The sequence below is a fragment of the Astatotilapia calliptera genome, chromosome 18, assembly GCF_900246225.1.
Source record: "Astatotilapia calliptera chromosome 18, fAstCal1.2, whole genome shotgun sequence".
Lineage (NCBI taxonomy): Eukaryota > Metazoa > Chordata > Actinopteri > Cichliformes > Cichlidae > Astatotilapia > Astatotilapia calliptera.
In genome coordinates, this window is record NC_039319.1 from 8,149,826 (window position 1) to 8,170,981 (window position 21,156).

The window sequence follows — 21,156 nt, forward strand, 5'->3', positions numbered from 1 at the left end:
TCTTCTCCTCTGACAATCTTTGGCTGAGATACAACTTTTGGCGCCGAATATTCCAAGTTATTATTTTGCCCCTCTGCAGCGCGGGAGTTGGTGTTTTCGTGTGTGTGAATGTTGGAGTTTTGCTGCGATTTAAACGTTTGTTTTAACCGGGTATCAGGTGAAGGAAGAGTTTAAAAACAACATGCAGCGGAGCATCGCGTAAGTGCAAGCCAAAGTTTGCAGTTAGCTTGGTGGAAATTAGCGCTAGCTTGACGATGCTTGTGTCTGTGCACTAGAAGAGTTAGCTGTGTAATGAGTGGTGATCAGGCGGGCGGGCGGGGGGTTATGTGTGACTTACAGGGGGTTACACTAAAAACAAAAAAACAAAAACATGTCCGTTTCGGTGTTAATCGGACTACCTGTAAGCTAGCTTTAGCATGTTTTTATCTGCGTCACTTGTTTGGAAAATAGGGTAGTTTTATCTCCAGCACAGACACAGACGATATCATAGCTATATAAGTATAAATGATCTTTAAAGGCAGGTTATTTTCCTGCCTTATAGAGGCTGTGATCAGTGGAGCCACATTGCTCTAACACTAGATAGCAAAGATGGTAATCTGTGATTCAGCAAGTTTCTAATTAACAGGCAAACCTTTTTCTGTATTATTGTAAAAGTGCGGTCTTATTACCGATTTTTATTACACTTTAATGCACTAAATACAGACACGTGTTGGTATAAACATGTATCAAGCCAGTGAATGCTTGTGTGGTCTTTTTACAGATCCTTCTTTCAGCCCAAGAGCAAGGACATTCAGAAGAAAGCTGCAGAGGAGCCTGTGAAAAAGTGAGTTAAGACTTATCTAGAGTCTGCTGCCTGGAATCACTGTTAATTTAGCTTTGACACTGGGGTGTTTTAAATCTCTCAGATCAATTGAATTAATCTAGACACAAATTATAGTTTGACTCCACATGTAAGCATGCCTGGTCTGTATATAGTTCAGGCAAAGAGTAGGTGTTACCTTATTTAACTAAAGCCTAAAACCTGGAAACAAAAGAGTTAAAAATCATGATCCTGGTGTCAGCTTTGATGTATATGTATGAAAATCCTGCACCTCTTTGTTTTCTTTAAGCTTTGAACATGCTCGTGCTACTTCTGTGAGGATAGATCAGTTTAAAACCTCAGGTTTACCTTACATAGTAATTGCTTGGCCCAAAAAGTCCCATCTTATTCAAAGAATGAAGATTCAGACTTTGCATAACGTGATCACGGTGCAGTCAGTTAAAACTTCTGCATTGGCGGCTGCTGCTGTAAAACCTCGACTGTTTAAACATTATACATTTTTGTTAAACCTTCAGAAAAACCCTTTTGTATATCTTTTCTAATTAGACTTTTGTTCGTTAGTTTTACTGTGGTTATTTACACCGATTTCTCTTTGTTTCTCATCTTAATTCAAGCCACAGCTGAGTGTCTTTGATTTTTAATAGAGGTGCAAATGCACACCTATTTCTGGCACTTGTACTGGGAAAAGGACTGCAGAGCAAAAGTAATAACTGTTAGTGTTTTTTATTAATAGTTATTGTCTCAGATGTCTTGTTTTCATAATAGTTACATAGCCTGAACTTAGAAGAGTTGGCTTTTGTTTTAGTGGAGTTTAATGTACTCATTCGTAACATAGTCACTGCATCAAGGCCAATTTTGAACCCTTAAAACTTTTAATTGGGCTGCAAATTTCCTTATACTTGGACAAACAGGGCTATTTTAAGGAATAAACCACATAATAAAACTGTCATATTATCAGAAGGATGGAGATTTTTACTGCCTATAATACAGTTAAAATACCTGCATTTGTATTCAGGCAGAAGCATAAAGCGAGGTGGCTGATACGGCGCATACTGATACCATTTTCAAACATATTTTTGTGTTGAAAGCCCACCCACGCGTGGCGTATGTGCAGTTATCTTCGCTGCTGAGTGAAACGTTGTGTCCAGTTGTTCCTATCAAAAGATGAAGAGACGAGAACTTCAGTTTCTCATCTCCGAGCTGCTTTGGTGATAAAATGTTCATTATCTCTAGACTCTTTAATCTTTTAAGTACGTCTTAAAACTCACTTTAATTGACTTTCCTTTCTGTAATGATCGCCTCATCATTGCTTTGACCTCTTTTTACGAGTCTTACTTTGATTTTATAGGTTTTCTTTTTATGACAGATTTTACTGTTGACTTGATCCTGTAAAAATGCCTAATATCGCACCTTGTGGGTCAACATTACCACATGAATTAACCTTAAAGTGTTCTTTTATGCTTTTCCTTGTTTTCTGTTATTAATATACTGTTAAAATGGTGGCTGTTTATATCAAATACAATTAGAGTTTTGAATAATAAAGTCAGCGTTCATGTAAGTAGTTCCTGTAAACCGGCTCTTTAAGCCTTCTGTTTGTGATGGGCGATCAAGTCTCCTAAAGGTGGCCTTTTTAAATATTGCGAGTTTAAAACAGTTTAAAACTTAACAAGTTTAAATGAATTTGTCAATATTATATGAAGAAACAATGGCTTTATGTCCTAAATATCTACAGAGAGAAGATATTTTAGCTCAAGTTGAACAAGGGCTGCACTGTACTTTTATCTAATACTCTGTAAAGGTTTGTGTATTCAGTGTATCTTTAGCAGTCAGGCAGGTTATTAGTGCTTGTTTTTTAGCATAGCAAAAGACCAAGTCTGTTGAGGAAATTAGTGTAGCTTAAAAAAGAAGTATCACAGTTTCACATATCTGTAAACAATACACAAGTTAGCAAAAAATACTGCCCCCTGGTGGTCACAGCTTTAGTTAAACTTTGCAGAAGCTCATTGCAAAGTTTACCTTTAAAAATATATAAATAAATGTAAAAGGAGTGGGAGACCTGAAACAGCTTGTTTCAGACAGATGATGAGCTCCAAGGTCCAGGTGAAGCTAAACAAACGGGGTCGAGTGTAACCAATGACCCAATTGGTGCTATACTGCACACCCCCCCCCCCCCCCCCCCAAAAAAAAAAAAAAAAAAAGAAGATATATAGATATATATAGACATGCTGGCCTGTTTGGGTCAGTGATGGCATGTCCAGCGTTCAGCTGTAAAGCACACTGACTAAAATAAACCCTGAATGACGAATACTTATTTTTCTTTGTTTGTTTTTTTCAGTGTTTTCACATTAAAATGTAAATAAAAGTCATCAAACAAGCTGTTTGCACAGCTTCTCTCGCACAGCTGGTCCCCTCTCTCTTGGAAGCAGTTATTCCAGCAGCAGAGTCTTTATTAATTTTAAAGTTTTAGTTGCTGATTATTTTATGCATATAGATTATCTCTAACTATAATAAATAAAGTCTCTTTCTGTTTGTTTGTGAATTCTTTCTACACAAGCAGTAGTTAAGTATCCAGACTTCGTACACAGATGCATCTTAGGACCCTAAAGGTTTCCATCTATATCATATCCTATGTTGTCATCGTGATGTCTGGCAACCACCCACCAAAAATGCTTAATTGATCTATAACACTTTATAAAAGCATCATTTTAATTCTGTGATGGTGACATCTGATTTATCACAATACATATTATATCATGATGCTATGCAGGTTGCCTGGCAACCACCTAACAGTGGATTACAGTGACAGTAGAGCAGGGCATGCACCGTTTAATATAAAATTTATTTTGATTAAAAAAACCGGCCGTGTTAATGTAGATTCATTATTTATAAATAATAGGCTATATAATATGTTGACCTGTGAATCATGCAAAGCTACTCAAGTAAAAGCACAGAATAAAAAGTATTGAGATGGAAATAAGCCCAATAGGTCCCCTTTAGTGCTTTATTTAAAATTTGTGATATCTGTTGTGTGTTTCTGTGGTTTATCTCCAGGCCTGTCAAGAGTCCACTGAAGGTGCAGAACGGTGTTCAGGAAGCAGAGTCGCCCATCAAGAAGGTTGTGAAACGCTGCCGTCAAATCCTGGACAGCGATGATGACGAGGCGCCAGTCGTTAAAGAACAAGTTCCCAGCAAGGGACAAGGAGACAAAGAAGCTCCTGGTAAAACAGAAAAGGTAAAAGCGACATGTGGTTTTATAACTGGGACGTCAGAGTTCATTTAATCTGTTGCATTCAACACATCAGCTGCAATTTGTGAGTGACGTTTTCACCAATAAAAGACTGACAGATTGATGGGATGTCATGGTGCTAAAGAAAAAAGCAGGCATGCTTTGTAGAAACACTAAACAGTGTGTTACCCATCAAATGCTGAACGAGTGTAATGAAGTCTCTTAGGGCTCCTGTAGGCATATCAGTGCCTATTGTTGGTTTGGTTATGGGGAAAAACAATGCTACACAAAAGCCTAGTAATTGTATGGTGAATCACAATGTTGAATACATTTGTCAATAAGCCATGTAATGAAAAGACCTGATTATCAGCTTTGGCTGTCTTTCAGCCACCTGTTGTTTGATAAACACTTCACTTAACCAGCCTGTTTATTTTGTTTGTTGTATGTTAGCAATTATTCACTATTTGTTGATTGAGGGAAGTGATTATGATGATACATGATGTTTGTCAGGCTGCCCTCACCTCACATCCCTTTCATATGGGTGTAATTATTAATTTTTTGTGACAAGGTACTAATATATCCACTCTTGCACTCTTGGCAGTGGAGCAGCTCCCCCGCAGATAAATGCAGGGCAGCGACTAAAGATCACTTTCATCAGTAATTAATAATCTGATTTGTTATTAGTCTATAAAATGGTAAATGAAGTGTCAAAATACCTTAAGTAATCTTGTGATGCCAAATTGTTTGTTTGCTTGATAATAACTTGGTAAATAATACATTTTCTGCACTGTGCAGTATGGTATTGAACTACTTATTGTTAGGGTACATGAACATTAGAAATAGCCTGCAATGTTGGAGAAACAGCATGTTTTCTCAGGAAACCCTTCATGTCAACGCCACCTTTCCTTCTTAATTTGTAGTGATATGGTTTTATTTGAATCCAGATGTTTAACATCATTAGTTTGCTTGATTTAAATGTAGTTTTTGCTGTTCCAGCTCTTGATGGTCGATGCTTAATAATGATCCGGTTTGCCTTTCTACAGCTACCCCTTGCTGTGGCAGAAGCTGGCTGTTTGTGTTGCTCTTGGCTTTCTGTTTTGACTTCTTCGCTCTTTCCAACTATTATTATATTTTTTTTATGTTGTTGAGGCCAGTTGGTGGGAGATGTGACCAATTCAGTGAGCTGCTGGTGTCTTTATAAAGAAGGGAACCTTCAGCTGGGGAAAGGGGATGAAAATAGTTTAACAAATGATTTTTATTTTAATGTGATTGTTATGTGAAATTAAACACTGTTATTCACGTGTTTATGACTTTTTAACTGTTCAGACTGGTTAATGTTCAATATTGATCAGGTTTGCTTTTATCTGTTTGTATTGATTTCTTTGCTAACGTTCCAACTCCTTTTTAAGACTTCTATTTTTGAGTTTTTATTCTGAGGGAAGTTGGTGGGAGACCAATTCAGTCAGTCCATCTCCAGACTTAAAAATTCCCTCCTCCGTGATGTAAACTAGTTTTAAAGCATATCTCCAGTACCATTGTTACTTATAATGATTAGACAGTATTTATTCATGTAATTATTATTATTATTTTTTTTGCTGTTGTCAAACGAATTGATGTTCAGTATTGATCAGGTTTGCTTTTATCTCTTGCTCTTAGCTTTCGTTTTCACCGTCTGTGCTATAATTATATTTATAAAACATATCTCTCCTTTGAATGTAATACAGAACATTTCCATAAAATAAGGAGTGGAAAATTTGAATCTCAACAGAAATCTCCATGTATTTCATTAATGTCAGTAACTATAGTATTTGCCTTTCTCTTATCTTTAATGACAGCAGCACTTAATCCATAAAACTGATTACCTCAGCCTCGCTATCACCATTTCACAAGGACCTTATTGTCAAGTCAGGAGTGGTGCGTTGACAAAAAAGTGCACAGAAAACGTCATGCATAAAGGGCCATCTGAGGCAATAGAAAGTCAAGTGACTGGACCTGCAAAGTAAATGGGACTCTGAAGTTAAACCATTAGCATTGAGACTAAAGGATAATGCTATTGAAGCCAACAGGATGAGGAGGAGTTCAAATGAGAGCTGTAAATACATTTCTCTCACTTTTCTCCAACCTCTCTTTGTTCCTTTGCGCTATATCAAAGTGAAACTGAACCATACAGCTACAGCTGCCCTCAAATAGCATCAGTAAGCTTGTTCTCTATTTTTGATTGTCAGTGTTGTGAGGAGAATCCCCGCTGATGGGTGCTTTGTGACAGCATGAAGCAAAATTTTCACTGAAGTTTTTCATCTGTTTAAATTGCTGCAAACTCTGATTTCCTCTGTCAGCTTTACCTGGTATCTATTCACCTTGGTTCACCTCATTTCATAGAGTTTGTTTGAATGTAATGTACCCTATATAGACGAAGGTATTAGGTAGAGCAGGGCAATATGACCAAAAATATTTTATCACGATATACATTTGAAAATTTGCGATAACGACATAACTGACGATATAATTGACACTAGACAAAATACTTTACAACTCCACAACTTTATTAGTGCAAAAAACCCCATCAATGTATTTTCACTTAAACAAGCAGCTGTTTTTTATGTGTGTTAAAGTTATATAAAAACGTAACAGTGCAAATTCCTTGCTGACAGTTTAACCAAAAGGCATTTCCAGTGGAAATTGGCCGACATATCCTCAGCATAACCATGTATAATATCCACAAAACTTAAAGAGAGGTTATACACACACAATACGGTAATATTATGTCGAAGCACAGTACGTATCACTCCGCGAGGCGCCTGCCTACGATAGCCGTAATGCTCCGACAATCCATCAAGCAGTGCGGGTTCGTAGCTTAGCAAAGTCGTACTAAAACATTTGACAGATTTTCGCCGTGTACCACATAAAATCGTTTCGAGGTCAGTAAACACAACCAGAACTCATACATAAGGCACATAAAGGATTATAAGGGGCACTGTCGATTTTCAGAAAAATCAATCAATCAATAAACTTTAATGTTACTGCCATAGATTCATCAGTACTTTTTTTTTTTTTTTGAGAGGAGGGGGGAGGTCGATCTTTCACTGTGTTTGTTTGTTTTTTTTTCTTTCTTAACCTACCCCAACCATTTCACCTTGTTTCCCCCTACAAGATGTGATTTAGAGACCCTTCCATCCTCTGAGACTATTGCTAGACGGCCTTCTCTTGACAGGACTGTTGCTGGAGGGAGTCTTGTGTTCTTTATTTAGCTAATTCTGTTATCTGTGACTTTGCTTCTCTGTTTCTCAGAGAACAAAGCCTTTCGTATTGATCTTCTCTCAGTGCGCTCACTTTTCCTCGGCCTGATCGTGCTTTGGATTCAGCTGATCCAGTTTCCACAGCGGTCCATGCTGCCCTCTTGCAAACCTTCACTCTAGTCTTGATTTGGAGCCCTTAGAGCCTGTCTTGGATCAGAATAACCATTTTTACTTCTAAAACTTCTAATTCTCAAGCCATGCCTTCCATTATCACAGTGGTGTTTAAACCCCTTTTAGAGATTCACTTCTTACCATAAGTCTGGTGCCTTCTAAACATGTTGGCTTCATGTCTAAATGAGCACCTGTGTTAATTTTTATGAGCTACTAGGTCAAAATATTCTTCATCATAAAGATTTACAAAAGTCCTAAGATGGGTCCTAAAAAATCTTGAAGGATTTAAGGATACTTTTAAAGCATAGGTTATTGGTTGCCAAAACGTAGTTCAAAAATTAGAAACTGCATGTCTTCATCAAATTACTTTATTTCACATTCAATAAACAATTTCAGCAATAAAAAACTAAATAATACACAGTACTCGTATTCCTCAGCAGAACAGGCCACATTTTGGATGAGCCACACAAACAATCCACAGCGATCCAAATGATATTGTTGCAGACAGCTGGACAATTGTTGCTGTCACTTCCTTTTCATTTTCAGTAATATCTGTGGGTGATGGCGGCCATGCAAACAAACCATGATCTGCAGTCATTTTGCCTGTTCAAGCTGTTGTTCATGCCGCCTCTTGTCATAATGCTTACCATCACTCGTGCTTGTGTCTTTCAGAAGGATGATGCGTTTAAAGCCGTTCCCACCCCCCTGTCTCCACCATCGACCCCAGCCACGCCTGTAACCCCGACCACCCCTGCCACTCCAGCCACCTCTGCTTCACCGGGGACCCCCAGCACTCCCAATTCCGTCTCCCCCACTGGGATCGTCAAACGCAAGACTGGTCAGCATCTGAACAGATTTTTATTAACTTTGTCTTAATTAAGCTGTTTCAGAATTGTGCTTTTCAGCTCGTTTTCCAATCTTGCACCATTTTGAACTTTGACACCAGCAGAGGATTAATAGCTTTCCTGCCTCGAGCTGTTTTATTTGATTACTTGTTAGCAGGCGCCTAATGGCTCCAAATACTCATTATTTCACAATGAGGGAGAAAACAGGAAATTTATCTCGAACTGAATGCATAAGAAGTTTGTTCACCAGAAGCGGCGAAGTTCATTTTTCACCCTTTTCTTTCATTTGTCTTTCCACACTCTGGACTGCCTTAGATTGACAACCACAAGACTAGACCGTGATTGCGCTATCATTAATCATCATCTGCTGCACCATGAGTACACCCTCCTGGAGCCTATATCATTATTTTTCTGCACGTCTTTGCACTGTGATAATAATATTATTACTGCTATGTTGTCTTAGCAGTGCATCGTTTGTGCTGACTGGGAGTTAATCGAACCAGCAGAGCATGTCGTCCTATTATTGCAGCTGATTGTCAGTGTTTATTTGGGTGCTTTCTTGGGTTTGCAAGCTTTAGAAACTTTGGGCTTTTTTAAAAAAAAACAGCATAAACATATGTAGTGATCATTATTTTATAGCCGCAGTTGGTACACAGCAGCTTGAATGTTTCACATCTGCAAGATAAAACTGAAAGAGAGCTGCTGTTTCTTGTTTGTAAATTCTTAATCAGATGATGTGTAAATATCTGCATTTAAAATGAAACAGAATGGCCTAGTTATTTATTTTTTTTACATGACTCTTTGTCGTTGCTGTCTTTCCCATATAACACCAGATACGTTGGAGTTTGAACAGAGAATTTAAGCTGCTTAGAGTTTTCTAGCATTCCAGCTTTGTCTTCATTTGAGAAGCACCTCCTCTCCCACTTTGTTTCCTTCATCCTAGTTTTTGCAGCAGTAAAAGTGTCTCGTTCTCTTCTCATCGTCCCGTTCTCTTTGTCTTTGATGACTGCAGTGTTTGCTTTCACCAGTGGTGCGTTGCCACAATAAGAGCCCCGCCACCATCACTGCTGGAGAAAACATCACATTAAAGTAACTCCCTAATTCGACCAGAAATTGCATTCTTAATGTCCTGGGTTAATGCTTTCATTATAATATCCAGAAGAAAAACATCAGCACTGCTACCTGTGCTAGAACCTCTAACAAGGGCCAAAACAGAGGCGGATGTGTTACCAAAACTGAAATTGCCCTCGAGCACCACTGCTGCATAAAATTGCAGGGTAATTTACACTGGGACCGTAAGCTGCTGTGCTGCATAATATTCTTCAGGATGGAATTAGTGTTTTCATTAGCAAAGTATGTATCTATGATTCTCTCTCCCTTTTTTTTCTCCTTCTTCTTCTTGCCCTACATCTGCAGCAAGAGAGCAGACTCGTCCTGTTTTCATCTCCTTATTCTCTTACTGTTTGATCCCGGCATGATTTCAGCTGGGATGCCTCCCACTTTTTTTTCCTTTCTTTTTTTAAATCATGTTCTTTTAATGTAATGTCTGTCCTGATATGTGCAGCAAGGAAGATGTTCCCTAAGAGGAAGCTCAACGAGAGTGGGAGTGGCAGTGACAGTCAGAAAGAAGAGGCAGAGGTCAAGGAGGAGCAGGGTCAGCAAAACAAACGGCCACGTGTGGAGACCAGTGCCAGCGGTGAAGGTATGCTTTCGCTTCTGCTGCGAGTCTGATAACCAAGTTTGGCTCCTGTACAGGTTTGGAAAGTCCACGTGGGAGGGGAAGTTGCACAGACACATCGGCTATAAGGGAGAAAAAAATCAGCATGCTATATTAACAAACTCGCACATTATCATTACTAAAATGCAGTTTTGGAAACTCTCAATTGCATCCTGACTAAACACATAAACAATACTTTTTGTTTAGCAGTGTCACACTACCAAACAGCTTATTTTCCTGCTGTACATGGTCTCATCCAGCCATTTGTTTCCAGAAATTTTATGGCCGATTGGGTTGCAATAATAAAGAGCAACAACTTGGATAATTAATTAGATATTAATCACCAGGCAAGCACTTTTCAGTTCCAGCTCCGCAAATAAGTGTTTCCTCTTTATTGAATCATGAATTTGAAAGATTTGAAGTGAAAGATTGAACATTTTCATTGCTGTCTCTGCTGTCACAGGGCTCTGGTAAATTGTGGCATGTGTTTTGTTTCATCATGGCCTTTTTCTCTGAGCTTAACGATGAGTGGAGGAAAACAAAAAAAATGTAGCCTATTGAATCAAACAAAGTAATGTCTAGTTGTAGTCCTATAGATGTATGTTGTTCAGAGAATTCTGGTACAGTGACGAAGTGACAATTTCTGATACTGACAGATAATCTCAAACAATGCAGAAGTGTATTTCCTTTAGTTTTGACTTGTGGTTGAGGACAAAAGCGAGTCACACCCCACAGGATCCCACACAGTTTATGGATGTCCACTTCTATCCGGGCCAGCTAATGTTAGTTCATAACTTAATGCTCAATTCTCTTCTGCAAATAAAGGGCTAAAGAAAAATAGTGAAACAGCCTTCGTGCTAAAACTGGATTACATAGGAGCGTATATGTTCATCTTTTATGTACAGACTACTGCGAGCATGTTAAACTCATTTTACAGCTCCACTAGTTGTAGTTTAACTACACATTTAATCCCTGAGATATCTCAGTATAACAAAAAGAAGTGCAATTTCAACTGTATGTCTCAGTTTTGAGAAATGCTTATGAAGCATATGAAAGAAATCTGTCAGCACATCTCTTTGGATTCAAATAAATAAGAAATTAAGAAGATTATGTAAGAAATTAATATTTCAAATGACAGAAAATGTTTTGGTAGCTCATTGTCCAGACTGTCCCGTGATTATAAAACAGAAACTTTTTGTTAATTTACAGAAAATGTCCTTTTTGTTCAACTGCGTAGTGACTTTACTATAGAAATGTATGTTTTTTTTTAGATGATGAAAAAAAGGAACTTGTTGCCATTTAATTGTTAATTTATTACTTTACTGTATTACAGAGATGTATTACGAATGACCATGAGGGAAGTCTTTATCAATAAAAAAATAAAAGTTGAAAAACTTTTGAAAATATAATTAAAAATAAAAAAATTATGCCCTCCTTTACCTTTCCTTATTCGGTGGGCCGATTCTGGCCCCTGAGCCTTATGTTTGACAGTCCTAATCTACTGTTATAGTGAAGTGCAAATGGAGAGAAAGGCAACAAAAACAGCCTGAGATTCAAAGGATTGAGGATAAAGGGTAATGATTTCAGTCTGTTACTGCAACTGTAGGAGCTCTGCACTGTGATAAAGCAAAGTTCATTTTTACCATCTGTGAGATGCAAACTGAGAAATTCACCATCCACGGAGCCTGTTTGGCTTTGTTTAATCGGTTTGTCTAAGTTTTGACACAGACGCTCAATAAAGGCAGAATTATGAAGAAAATGGAGCAGCCCAAGAGTGTAGCAGCCTCCACCAGGGCTGAAAATTCACTCCAAAACGTGCATAAATTGATATTAGTCTGTGATATTTTCTTGAGAAGATGAAGGCTATTCAAACACGATGCAATGTCCAGTTTTGCCCTGTCTCACAATTATAAGCAGTCCTTCTAAATGGCCCTGAGTTCAGATCTAATTAATCCTTAGATGTGCTAAATCCAGCTTCTCACAAGATTTTTAAGTGAGTCTGTCCGTTACCTTTTTGAGTAGTCCTCCTAACACACGAGCAAACAAACTGAACCAATCACATCACCAGAGCTAAAAGGTTAGAAACAGTCTCAGAGCGGTTCATTCCACATGTGTTCTCACTACTGCAAATACTCTATTTGGTCTAGGTTAGGTTGCTGCATAGGTAGAGCATCTTGTACTTTCTCAGCGTGAATCCACATGTGGTCAGTCACACATCACATGCAGTTTAAATCTGGGAAATGGCAGGTTAAAGGCTCGTATTGGACAATTGAGAAAGAGCTAAACAAGGTTAAAGCTGAAGTGTGTTTGAAAACCACTTTAGTGTGTTTGGGGGAAAAAACAAAACCAAATTGACAGCAGCTCAGCCTGGTGCCCCCCCCACTCTTTTTTTTCCACAGACAGGGAAATGGCTCTCCTTCTCTTTCTAAAGTTGTCTAGTAAAGTACCAGCTGTGACTACTGGGTTTAGCGGTCCATTCCACCACTTACTTTAACGTTTGAATGAGAAAATTAAAGTTTCATGCCGCCCTCCTTACCCAGCCAGTATCATGACCCCAGCTCTGACTGCTGGGAGTCGGTGCTACAAGTTTGTCAATAGTAATTTCTCTTAGCTGCCTTCTTCAGGTGAAAATGAAACCTCAGAAATAAAACCTGCGGCATTTACTGAAAGAGGCTCTTACGTCTTCAAACATGGGCTCACAAAAAAACTGGGTTGCCCTCAGTAAACCTGCTGGCATTTTTCTCTTCAATGACTCCACTCCCTTTCTGTCTTGCCCCTGTGTAGGTAACGCAGATGAACCCATGGAGGAGGACACAAAGGAAGAAAGGGGGGAAAAGGCAGCGACCGAGGCTAACAACCCAGGGGACGAGGAGGTGGAGAACAAGAGCAAAGAGGAAGAAACTGTAGAAAAAGAGGAGCAGGTGGAGAAAAAGAGCCCTGATGAGAAGGAGGAGAAAGCTGAGGAGGCGGAAAAGAAAAATGAAGCAAAGCCGAAGACAGATGATGATGATGAGAAAGGGCCTGCCGTAGCCAAAACGGAGGTGGTTGAAAAGGACACGCGAGGCACAGAAGAGAGCCCGAAAAGTCAAACGGTGAAAAGGCAGAAAGAAGCAAAAGAGCAGAAAGATAAGGAGCCGACCAGGAAAGCCCCCATCAGCAGTTTCTTTGGTGAGAAGGAATTTGCATAGTTCTTTGCTTGCATAAAAAAACAGCATGTGAATGTACTGTGCTTTTATCAGTTTGGAGAACAAGGTAAAATAAGTCTCCACTTCAACCCCTGCATCACCCTCACCTTGTCTTTTATTTATTTCCTTCAATAGCTCCCAGAAAAGCAGCAGTGAAGACGGAGAAGCCGGAGAAGAATGAGGGGGAAAAAAAGACGAGTCCAGAGAGGAAGAGGTCAGAGGAGGAGAGTAAAGACACGAAAGGGTAAGACAGTCGCAACAGGAGGTTACAGATAGCTCAGGCTTGATAAGCCTGCCACCTTGCTTGCCTGTTTGTTATCTTGCTGGAACACTAAACTTATCCAGATGTTGGCCTGTTCAGCTGAGCTTCACCCCTGACCCCTTCTTACTAAAGTGTAAACTGTACGTGCATGTGGGGAAAAGAAGAAGGATCAAAATTTAGTGACAAGGTGTAGAAGAGCAGACGGAGAGCAGCTACTGAGAATTATTTCCATTATATTCTTCAGTGACTACCTAATCATTTTATTATGTTGATTGATGGTTGCTGCCAGAGAGGTTATATTTTATTGATTCAAACTAGGCACTCACACTGCAAAGAAACACTGAATTCAGTTCCTTTATCAGTTTTGTAAAGATATAGTAAAATGCATGGTTACTTTGAGCTTTGAAAGAATAAATGTAGAGAAAAGATGGCTGTGAAGGCACAGCTGGGTGGGTGGATGAGAAATACTGTCTGCTTTTGAGCAGTCTCTATCAAGACTTGTAGCCAAAACAGGTGAAATGATGCTGTCATTACATTTTGTTGGCGTTAACTAATAGGGATCTGCAGTAAATGCGAAAAATCCAATAGTATATGACATTGATACCTTAAAAAGTGAATGAAACCAAGGTTATCTCTTGCACTCATCACTACAGCGATGTGCTTGTTTTGTTTAGGAATGTTCCTGATGATTAAGTGTCAATTACGCGAGAGGAAAAAAAAGGAAAACAGCGATTGACTGGGTGATTATTCTAGTCCTAAAAATAACAAACAAATAAAAAGAGTAATAGGATTAGCAAAATAGATTAAAATCTGTCAGTGTATATTTATAAATGAGTACGCTTTCTATTCTACAGATTTCTATTCAAGGCTCAGGAGGCGTTGATGAGTGGGCGTTATCAAGCTTTTTCTTTAAATACGTATAAATGTTTTATCTAAGTAGTCCCAATTATTTAAAACAGTTGCTGTCGTGTTGAGCCATTTTCAGTCTGTGAAATGCTGACTTATATAAATTTGCTAGTGAATATTAATACCAGCACTGTTGTTTCATTACACTACAGTTGTACCTTTTAGTCTACAGTTGAAAAACATGCTTAGGAGTGCACCACCTCGTCAATATTAAACGGGCTGTGTCATCAGGTTCTGCTGTCCTCTTTCCTCTTCCTTCCTGATTTAAAGAGACTCGCTCGCTGTGAAGAGGAGGAGGGCCTGGCTGGTTGCAGCTACTTGGTCTCAACTATAATTATGCAGAGCTCTTCAGTGTAGAGCACACAAGTGTTGGGGGTGAAGAGGGGAGCAGATTTTGTTGCACACACGGATAACGAACACTATCATCATCATCGCAAATAAACTGTAGTCCAGAGTCTGTTAGTCAGCTGCGACGTGTGTGTGTGTGTGTGTGCCCCTCCTTCATGTAAACAGACAGTGATACACAGTGCAAAAGAGAAGCAAAACTCATCATTGAGACTGGGCTTAAATGGGGTTCCTAATGCAGTGTGTGCTCTGCATTATTTAACGTAATTTCTTCCTGATGTTCCATTACCAGAACTATAACTGTTCTCCAGTGACTGCCTTTCTCTTATTTTCTGTCTATTCCTCTTGTTTCTATATATTCCTTGTGATTCTATATATATTTCACCTGTTTATTTATTACTGCTGTCTTACTATTTATATTTTATACCTGGTGTGGAGCACCCATAATTTCATTGTACATGTACAATGACAATAAAGGGCTATTCTATTCTATCCTACAAAGAATGTGATTTATTAGCCAGCAATACTCCATGCGTCCTTACCAAAGCCCATAAAGCTGGTGAGCAGTCAGTAAGGTGGACTCAAAGCAGCCTTTTACATTTCTGACTCAATACCGATGCCTTTGATTTTGGGATCTGCCCATTCTGATTTCTGATCCAGTGTCAGTGTTGAATAATAAGCACTGTCAGGAGTTAAGAGAGCAGAAATCTTTCTTTATGTGTAAAACAGCATCAGGCGAGACTGGAACATTGTTTTCTTATTTTTGTGAAATGAAATGTGACAAATAAACATACCCAAGATACATATTTACCAAACCGCTATCTTGTATAGTGTAATAATACATGACAACAGGACCAACACAGGCGTTAGTTTAATTTATTTGCCTTTGTTTCATTTCAGCTCGGTGTGAGAGTCATTAGGCTGCTCCATACTGCTATTATTTACAACTTTTACAGTTGTGCTAATTTCTCCTTTTCCTGCACCACCTACAATGAGCAAACACCGTATATGATGATTGTTGTATTCTCAGCTCAGGCATGCACTCCCTGCTGCTGGAAACCAATCGGTTTCTCTTTATTATGATTGCTTTTGCAATTATTCAGTCTCCCTTACAGAAAGCAATGCATTTACCACATGTAAATAAGCCAGCTTGTCATTTTGAGGTCATGTTAACTATTCAAGATCCAAACTATTTTTGGCTGTGGAAAGCAGGGAATGCATTTTTCATCTTCCTAACTATTTATTTTTTTATCACTACCTTGTGTGTGACACTCTGGGAATGACAGGTATTGCACACAAAAGAAAGTTCACAGCGTTAGTTTATCTCTGTGTAATGAATTCAGACAATGATATTTTGTTTGAGGAAAAGAAACTCAACATCTTGTATGTTACTGCAGTAAAAGAGAGACGGTTTAAACTTGTAAACCATCCCAGTAGTTTGGTTTTTGGAAGCAATAACTGCTGACAATGGAAACACTTTTCTATTTAATATGCAGAACTTTTTCTGGGTTTTTTAAATATCTACTTGCACGTTCAGTTCGGATAGTTCAGCTTCTTTCTTTGTGAGCTAACCAGAAAAACTACTAGAATATCTTCCAAAATATTCTTCACATTTTTAAAGTGTTTCATTGTTATGATAATTGTGTGCGTGACTCTCTGCCTACAAAGGAATCTGAGTTGGCACCAGTGACTGCAACAGCTGTTGCCGTCATTTAGTTGGACACAAATGTGCTCTTTCATTTTATCTTTTAAAATTTGTGTTATTTCCTCAGTGAGGCAACCTCAGGACAAACAAACTATGATCCATCGAGACCAAACTATCATCCCGTGGACAACGCTTGTTGGAAACAGGGCCAGAAGTAAGTCACCTATCTGCTGCAAAAATAGGAACCCAAATTCTCTGATTGAATGTCTTGATTGAAATTCATATGCATCTTTAACTGTTTCCAGCGTGCATCAGTTACTGGCACCTCTCAGACATATTTTATCACTGCTTCTGTATACTGCTTTTCCCTGTTTCCAGATGTCTCCAAAATAATATAATTTCTTCACAGGGTGGATAGCCTCTCTATCCACCCACCAAATCCAGTCGCTTGGACATCAGACAGTAAAATATAAAGAAGAAAGACAGAAGGAGGAGGGGAGCATGTGGGATGATCAACTAGCTTTGCATAAGGCAGAAATTATGAGAATTTTATGTGAAGGATCATTGGGAAAAACAGCCGTTATTTTAACTAGGCAGCTGCCTATTTTTTCCCTTTACTGGAGAATTTGTGTAATCCTAAAGTAAATACAGAAATCACAGCCTGCCTATGTGCCTAGACCTATTTAAAAAGATGCCCTGAGATTGATTATCATGAATTATGCCAAGCAGGGTAATAATAAAGCTTGGGAGTGCAATGTGGACAGGAACTATAGTCGAACGTCCACCTGTCTCTTTCTCTGCTGATTATTTGCTTTTACTCTCCACTTCTGGCTGTCAAATAAAAGACAAAGCTAATCTACTCACTAAACAGGCAAGATTTGGGATGCAACGTTTTCACTCAACAGCGATTAGAGTCATCACACTGTTGGTGGGGTTGTTGTTTTTTTTCTCCCTTCTTCCCTCTGAGCCAAACTGAAGCGAACACCAGCCTGTTTGTTTTTTTGTGAAGATCTGCGAGTTATTTATAAGGGGAAAAAACTTAAGGAATGAAAACCTTCAGGCCAGGGAAGTGCTCTGACTTAGTAATGGGTAATCACAGGGAAATCATGGAATTTTATATCAAGGTCACGCTGTAAGGCATGCTGCTTATGTGCTCGGCTTATTCTCGGATCGACTCCTGTACAGATTGTTTTAACCTGCTTTAAGCCGTGCGCAGGTGAAGTCTGCTGCTTCTTAAAGCTAAATATCAGCCTCTGAATTAAATTGTGTTCTTTTCTGAAATTGAATAAACAGTTTGAGTGTCAGAGCTTCGCAGTAAGGATTAAAAACACATTAGGATATAGTAGCTTTATATCCAGAATATATGCAAAAAATTATAAAGATAAAATTATATATATATATATTTTTTAAATTGCACTTCCCACCATATTTCTCTGTCAAACTAATTGTAACGACACACTTTTCTCCACATGCCGTTGTCACCTTCGCCCTCCTTGCTGTCATTTTTGTGCGGTTTTTGATAACCTTGAATCAAAGCTTATTCTACTGTTGCATTAATTGCTAGTCGCTCTGAATAGCCGAGTCAGCTCAGCGCCGCGAGTGTGAAAATCTGTCCGTGTTGATGCTTTGCCTGCTAACTACGTGTTCATCACTCTCCAGAGTGCCCTACTTGGCAGTGGCTCGCACCTTTGAGAGGATTGAAGAGGACTCTGGCAGGTAAGACCTCCCAATGGGGGACATTTTTCTTTTAAATGCCAGAATGAGTTGAACATCATTAGTAAGAAAATGATTGCAAGTCTTTCAAAGCACACACACGTATTGCAGAGTTTCTCTTTTTTTTCATAAAAATACCATTCAGGTTTCCTGCTGGGAATTTCTGGAACTAAATTAGTTAAGTGCTTGCCAGTCAGGAAAAGTGAAAAAATTTGAATAATTCACTGGTTGTGTTGGGAACATGAAGAATTTTTAAAATGGGTCACCTTCTAGGATTGCTCAAATATATTGTAATGTGGAGTTATTATGCTCACTTCCAGCTGCATATTTTTATTCTTATGTTTTACTAAAGTAGTTAAAATAATTCTTATTTGCCTCATAACGAGCTGCGGTGCTGCTCCTCAGTTTGCGCTGTCTAAAACGAGCATTTTAGCCCCTCTCTTAAAGGCCACCCTTCATTTAAGCCTCGTTTCTTTTAATTGGCGGATTCTTGTAAACAGAAGGTTTGAACAGCAGGTTAGCAGCTTATGTGCTCATGCCTGATGTGAGCATATTGGCCGTCATACAAGAGTGGGGTAAAAACAGTCTCAGTTTTTAGACGTCAGGCTGCTCAGAGGGGTGGTTGCGTTTAATATGAAAGCCAGTATTGTAACTATACCTGACAGAATATAAGTCTACGTTTCCCCACCTTAGTTTCCATCTTTTGTTTTGTAAACCTGGGTTGGTGTAAACCAGCTAAAACAAAAAAAACCCCAACAAGAAATTTCATGTTATTTTTAGAAATCCTACATTTTAAATAATGGTTTGTAACCTTTGTATCTTGCTAGTTGAAAACATTTTTATCTTTGAAGGATATTGAATGACATATTATTATCTGAAACTGATGTATAGTGTTTCATAAGTGAACTCTTCATCTGCCTCCCAAGCCCCTATTTCCGATTAAAACCTGCAGACTAATCTCATTTCCCACCTACCAGTATTTACGGGATGGCCTTAAAATTCGTTTAACTCGTCTTCCCTGTCTAACAGCAATCCTGTTGTCATTTCCTAGGCTGAGAAACATCGAGACACTGTCAAACCTGTTTCGCTCTGTGCTGCTGCTCTCCCCAGGTAAATGCTATTTTATCTCTGCCATAATGCATCCTGATGTAGCTATACAGGCAGCTGGCTGCCAGCCGCTCTATCAAGGAGATGATGTTGACGCCAGTTTGCACACAAAAGTGGGAGGACGTTGGCCGATGTGTGTATGAGAATGTGGGAATCTGATGGTGTTTGTGTGTGTTGTTCTGCCTGTGTTTCATTGTGTATATAATAGTGTTTGTGTCAGGCCTCAGCAATACAGTCATACAGCAATACAAAAGCTGCAGGCATTAAATGAGCTGAGGTAGCTAATTAGCCTACTGTTATGCTGACTGCTTTTGTCCAAATAGAAACAATTCAATGAGCTCAGATGGGGAAAAGTTTGCGATTACATGCAATCTTTTTATGACACTAGCAATTGAATGCTGTAGGTTGGTGAAAATCACAAATTTGTTGCTGTCTGTGTACAAAGAAATTTATATTTAGAGTCCACCCAGAGCCTCAGAAATTTAAAACAAAAATTCAGAAATTCCTCACCACATAGAGATGCTTTAAGAATGTAGGGATATAACCAGCGTACAACTAGTTGGCAACCAGTTGAGTCAAGCTCCTTACTGAAGGAGTTGGGCTGACTGGCACAAGCTCAGATTCATTGGAATATATTGGCAATTTATCTGCATTTATAAATTGGGATCGCAGTTATTTGCAAACATTTACCAGTTTGTCTGTGAGCGATTGCCGTCAGTCTGTGTCGGACTACAGTTGTTTGGAAACAGGTGGCCTCTGACCAGGCAAGCAATTGCAATTGAAAGTGGTTTGCTAGAAGTTAGTCACTGCAACTATTAGGAATTGGTTAAATTTAAACTGCAAAAGAGAGATTCATAGATAAATAGAGAGAGAGAAATATAGATAGATATAGAAATATGAATAGATAGATACATAGATATTTTTACTTTAGTGTGACTGAGCCATTAGTGGTTATGGTAGGCGTAATTAGTCATACTTGTATGCCAGGGTTTTTTTGGCTATGAATGAGCCTTTATGATTACATAAAGTAAAAGCAGTGAGTCTCTGCACTTTCCTTTTATTTTTGACCATTTGGTAAACAAGAAATTCCTGTATGCTGAAAAAAACCTGTTAAATGTGATTCAGTGGTGTAGCCTGAAAGCATCTCTCTCTCTTTTCTCTCATCCATTATGTGTGTGTAGAGCTAGATCTGCAGTATGTAGCTCTGCTGTTGTCTGTCCCAGAAAAGTAGGGTTACAACTGGTGGAGTGCACTATATTAACCCCGTAAGCCCTAAGCTGTTGTTTTAAACTTCTACCTGGAAATTTTATCCTTTTTTTGCCAAATTAAATCAGTAAAAGCCACAAAGATATTAAAAAATTCATGACTTTTGGCCTTTGTGGGCGAAACACATTTCAGAGAACTTTGGCTTGTTCTGTCAAGAATGACTTAAAAAACTCTTAATATTGACAGATTTTCTGCCACATAATGTACACTGTAAATAAGAGAATTTAAAAAAAAGCAAAACACTTACACATATCAGTGATGCTAATATTACTAAAAACTTTCAGCTGCAATTCTACCAAGTTTGATGCCCGATAAATGAACCACAAGAAATTCTACATCCAGTCTAGTCATGCCAGTAGTTGGTGGAAACTCCATCCAGGGAATTTGTCATACTTGCCAATCCTTAAAAAATAAAAGATACCTGCTACATTTTTATAACAAATCCAGCCAGCACCCAGAACAGGGGACTCTGGGGAGGAAGGAAAGATTGCTGGTTGAAGCCAAAGCTGCCACAGTCAACAACTTTTCTGGTGGAAACCCCTTAGTCTTGTGTTGCCTGTCTGTATGTATTTGAATGTGATTTTGTGGATGTTCATTTGTGCGTCAAGAGTTTTGAGTGCCCACACTTGTGCCGCCTGCTGTTGTCTCAGAGTGTGGTTGTGTATTTGAGTCGCTGCTTGAGTGTGTCTATCCATGTGCCTGAGTTTGTGTG

At 38.8% G+C, this 21,156-nt stretch overlaps 1 protein-coding gene across 1 annotated transcript in view; it reads left to right on the top strand.

The window, feature by feature from the left end:
- lig1 (ligase I, DNA, ATP-dependent) overlaps positions 1 to 21,156 on the top strand; it is a 63,361-nt gene continuing 42,205 nt past the window's right edge. Inside the window, exons 1-10 of the mRNA XM_026148925.1 lie at positions 1 to 198; positions 761 to 823; positions 3,872 to 4,052; positions 8,126 to 8,291; positions 9,863 to 10,000; positions 12,800 to 13,183; positions 13,336 to 13,444; positions 16,486 to 16,572; positions 18,018 to 18,074; positions 19,123 to 19,181. Of these exons, the coding sequence (XP_026004710.1) occupies positions 182 to 198; positions 761 to 823; positions 3,872 to 4,052; positions 8,126 to 8,291; positions 9,863 to 10,000; positions 12,800 to 13,183; positions 13,336 to 13,444; positions 16,486 to 16,572; positions 18,018 to 18,074; positions 19,123 to 19,181 (1,261 nt within the window). The 5' untranslated portion in view covers positions 1 to 181. The remainder of the gene's footprint in view (positions 199 to 760; positions 824 to 3,871; positions 4,053 to 8,125; positions 8,292 to 9,862; positions 10,001 to 12,799; positions 13,184 to 13,335; positions 13,445 to 16,485; positions 16,573 to 18,017; positions 18,075 to 19,122; positions 19,182 to 21,156) is intronic.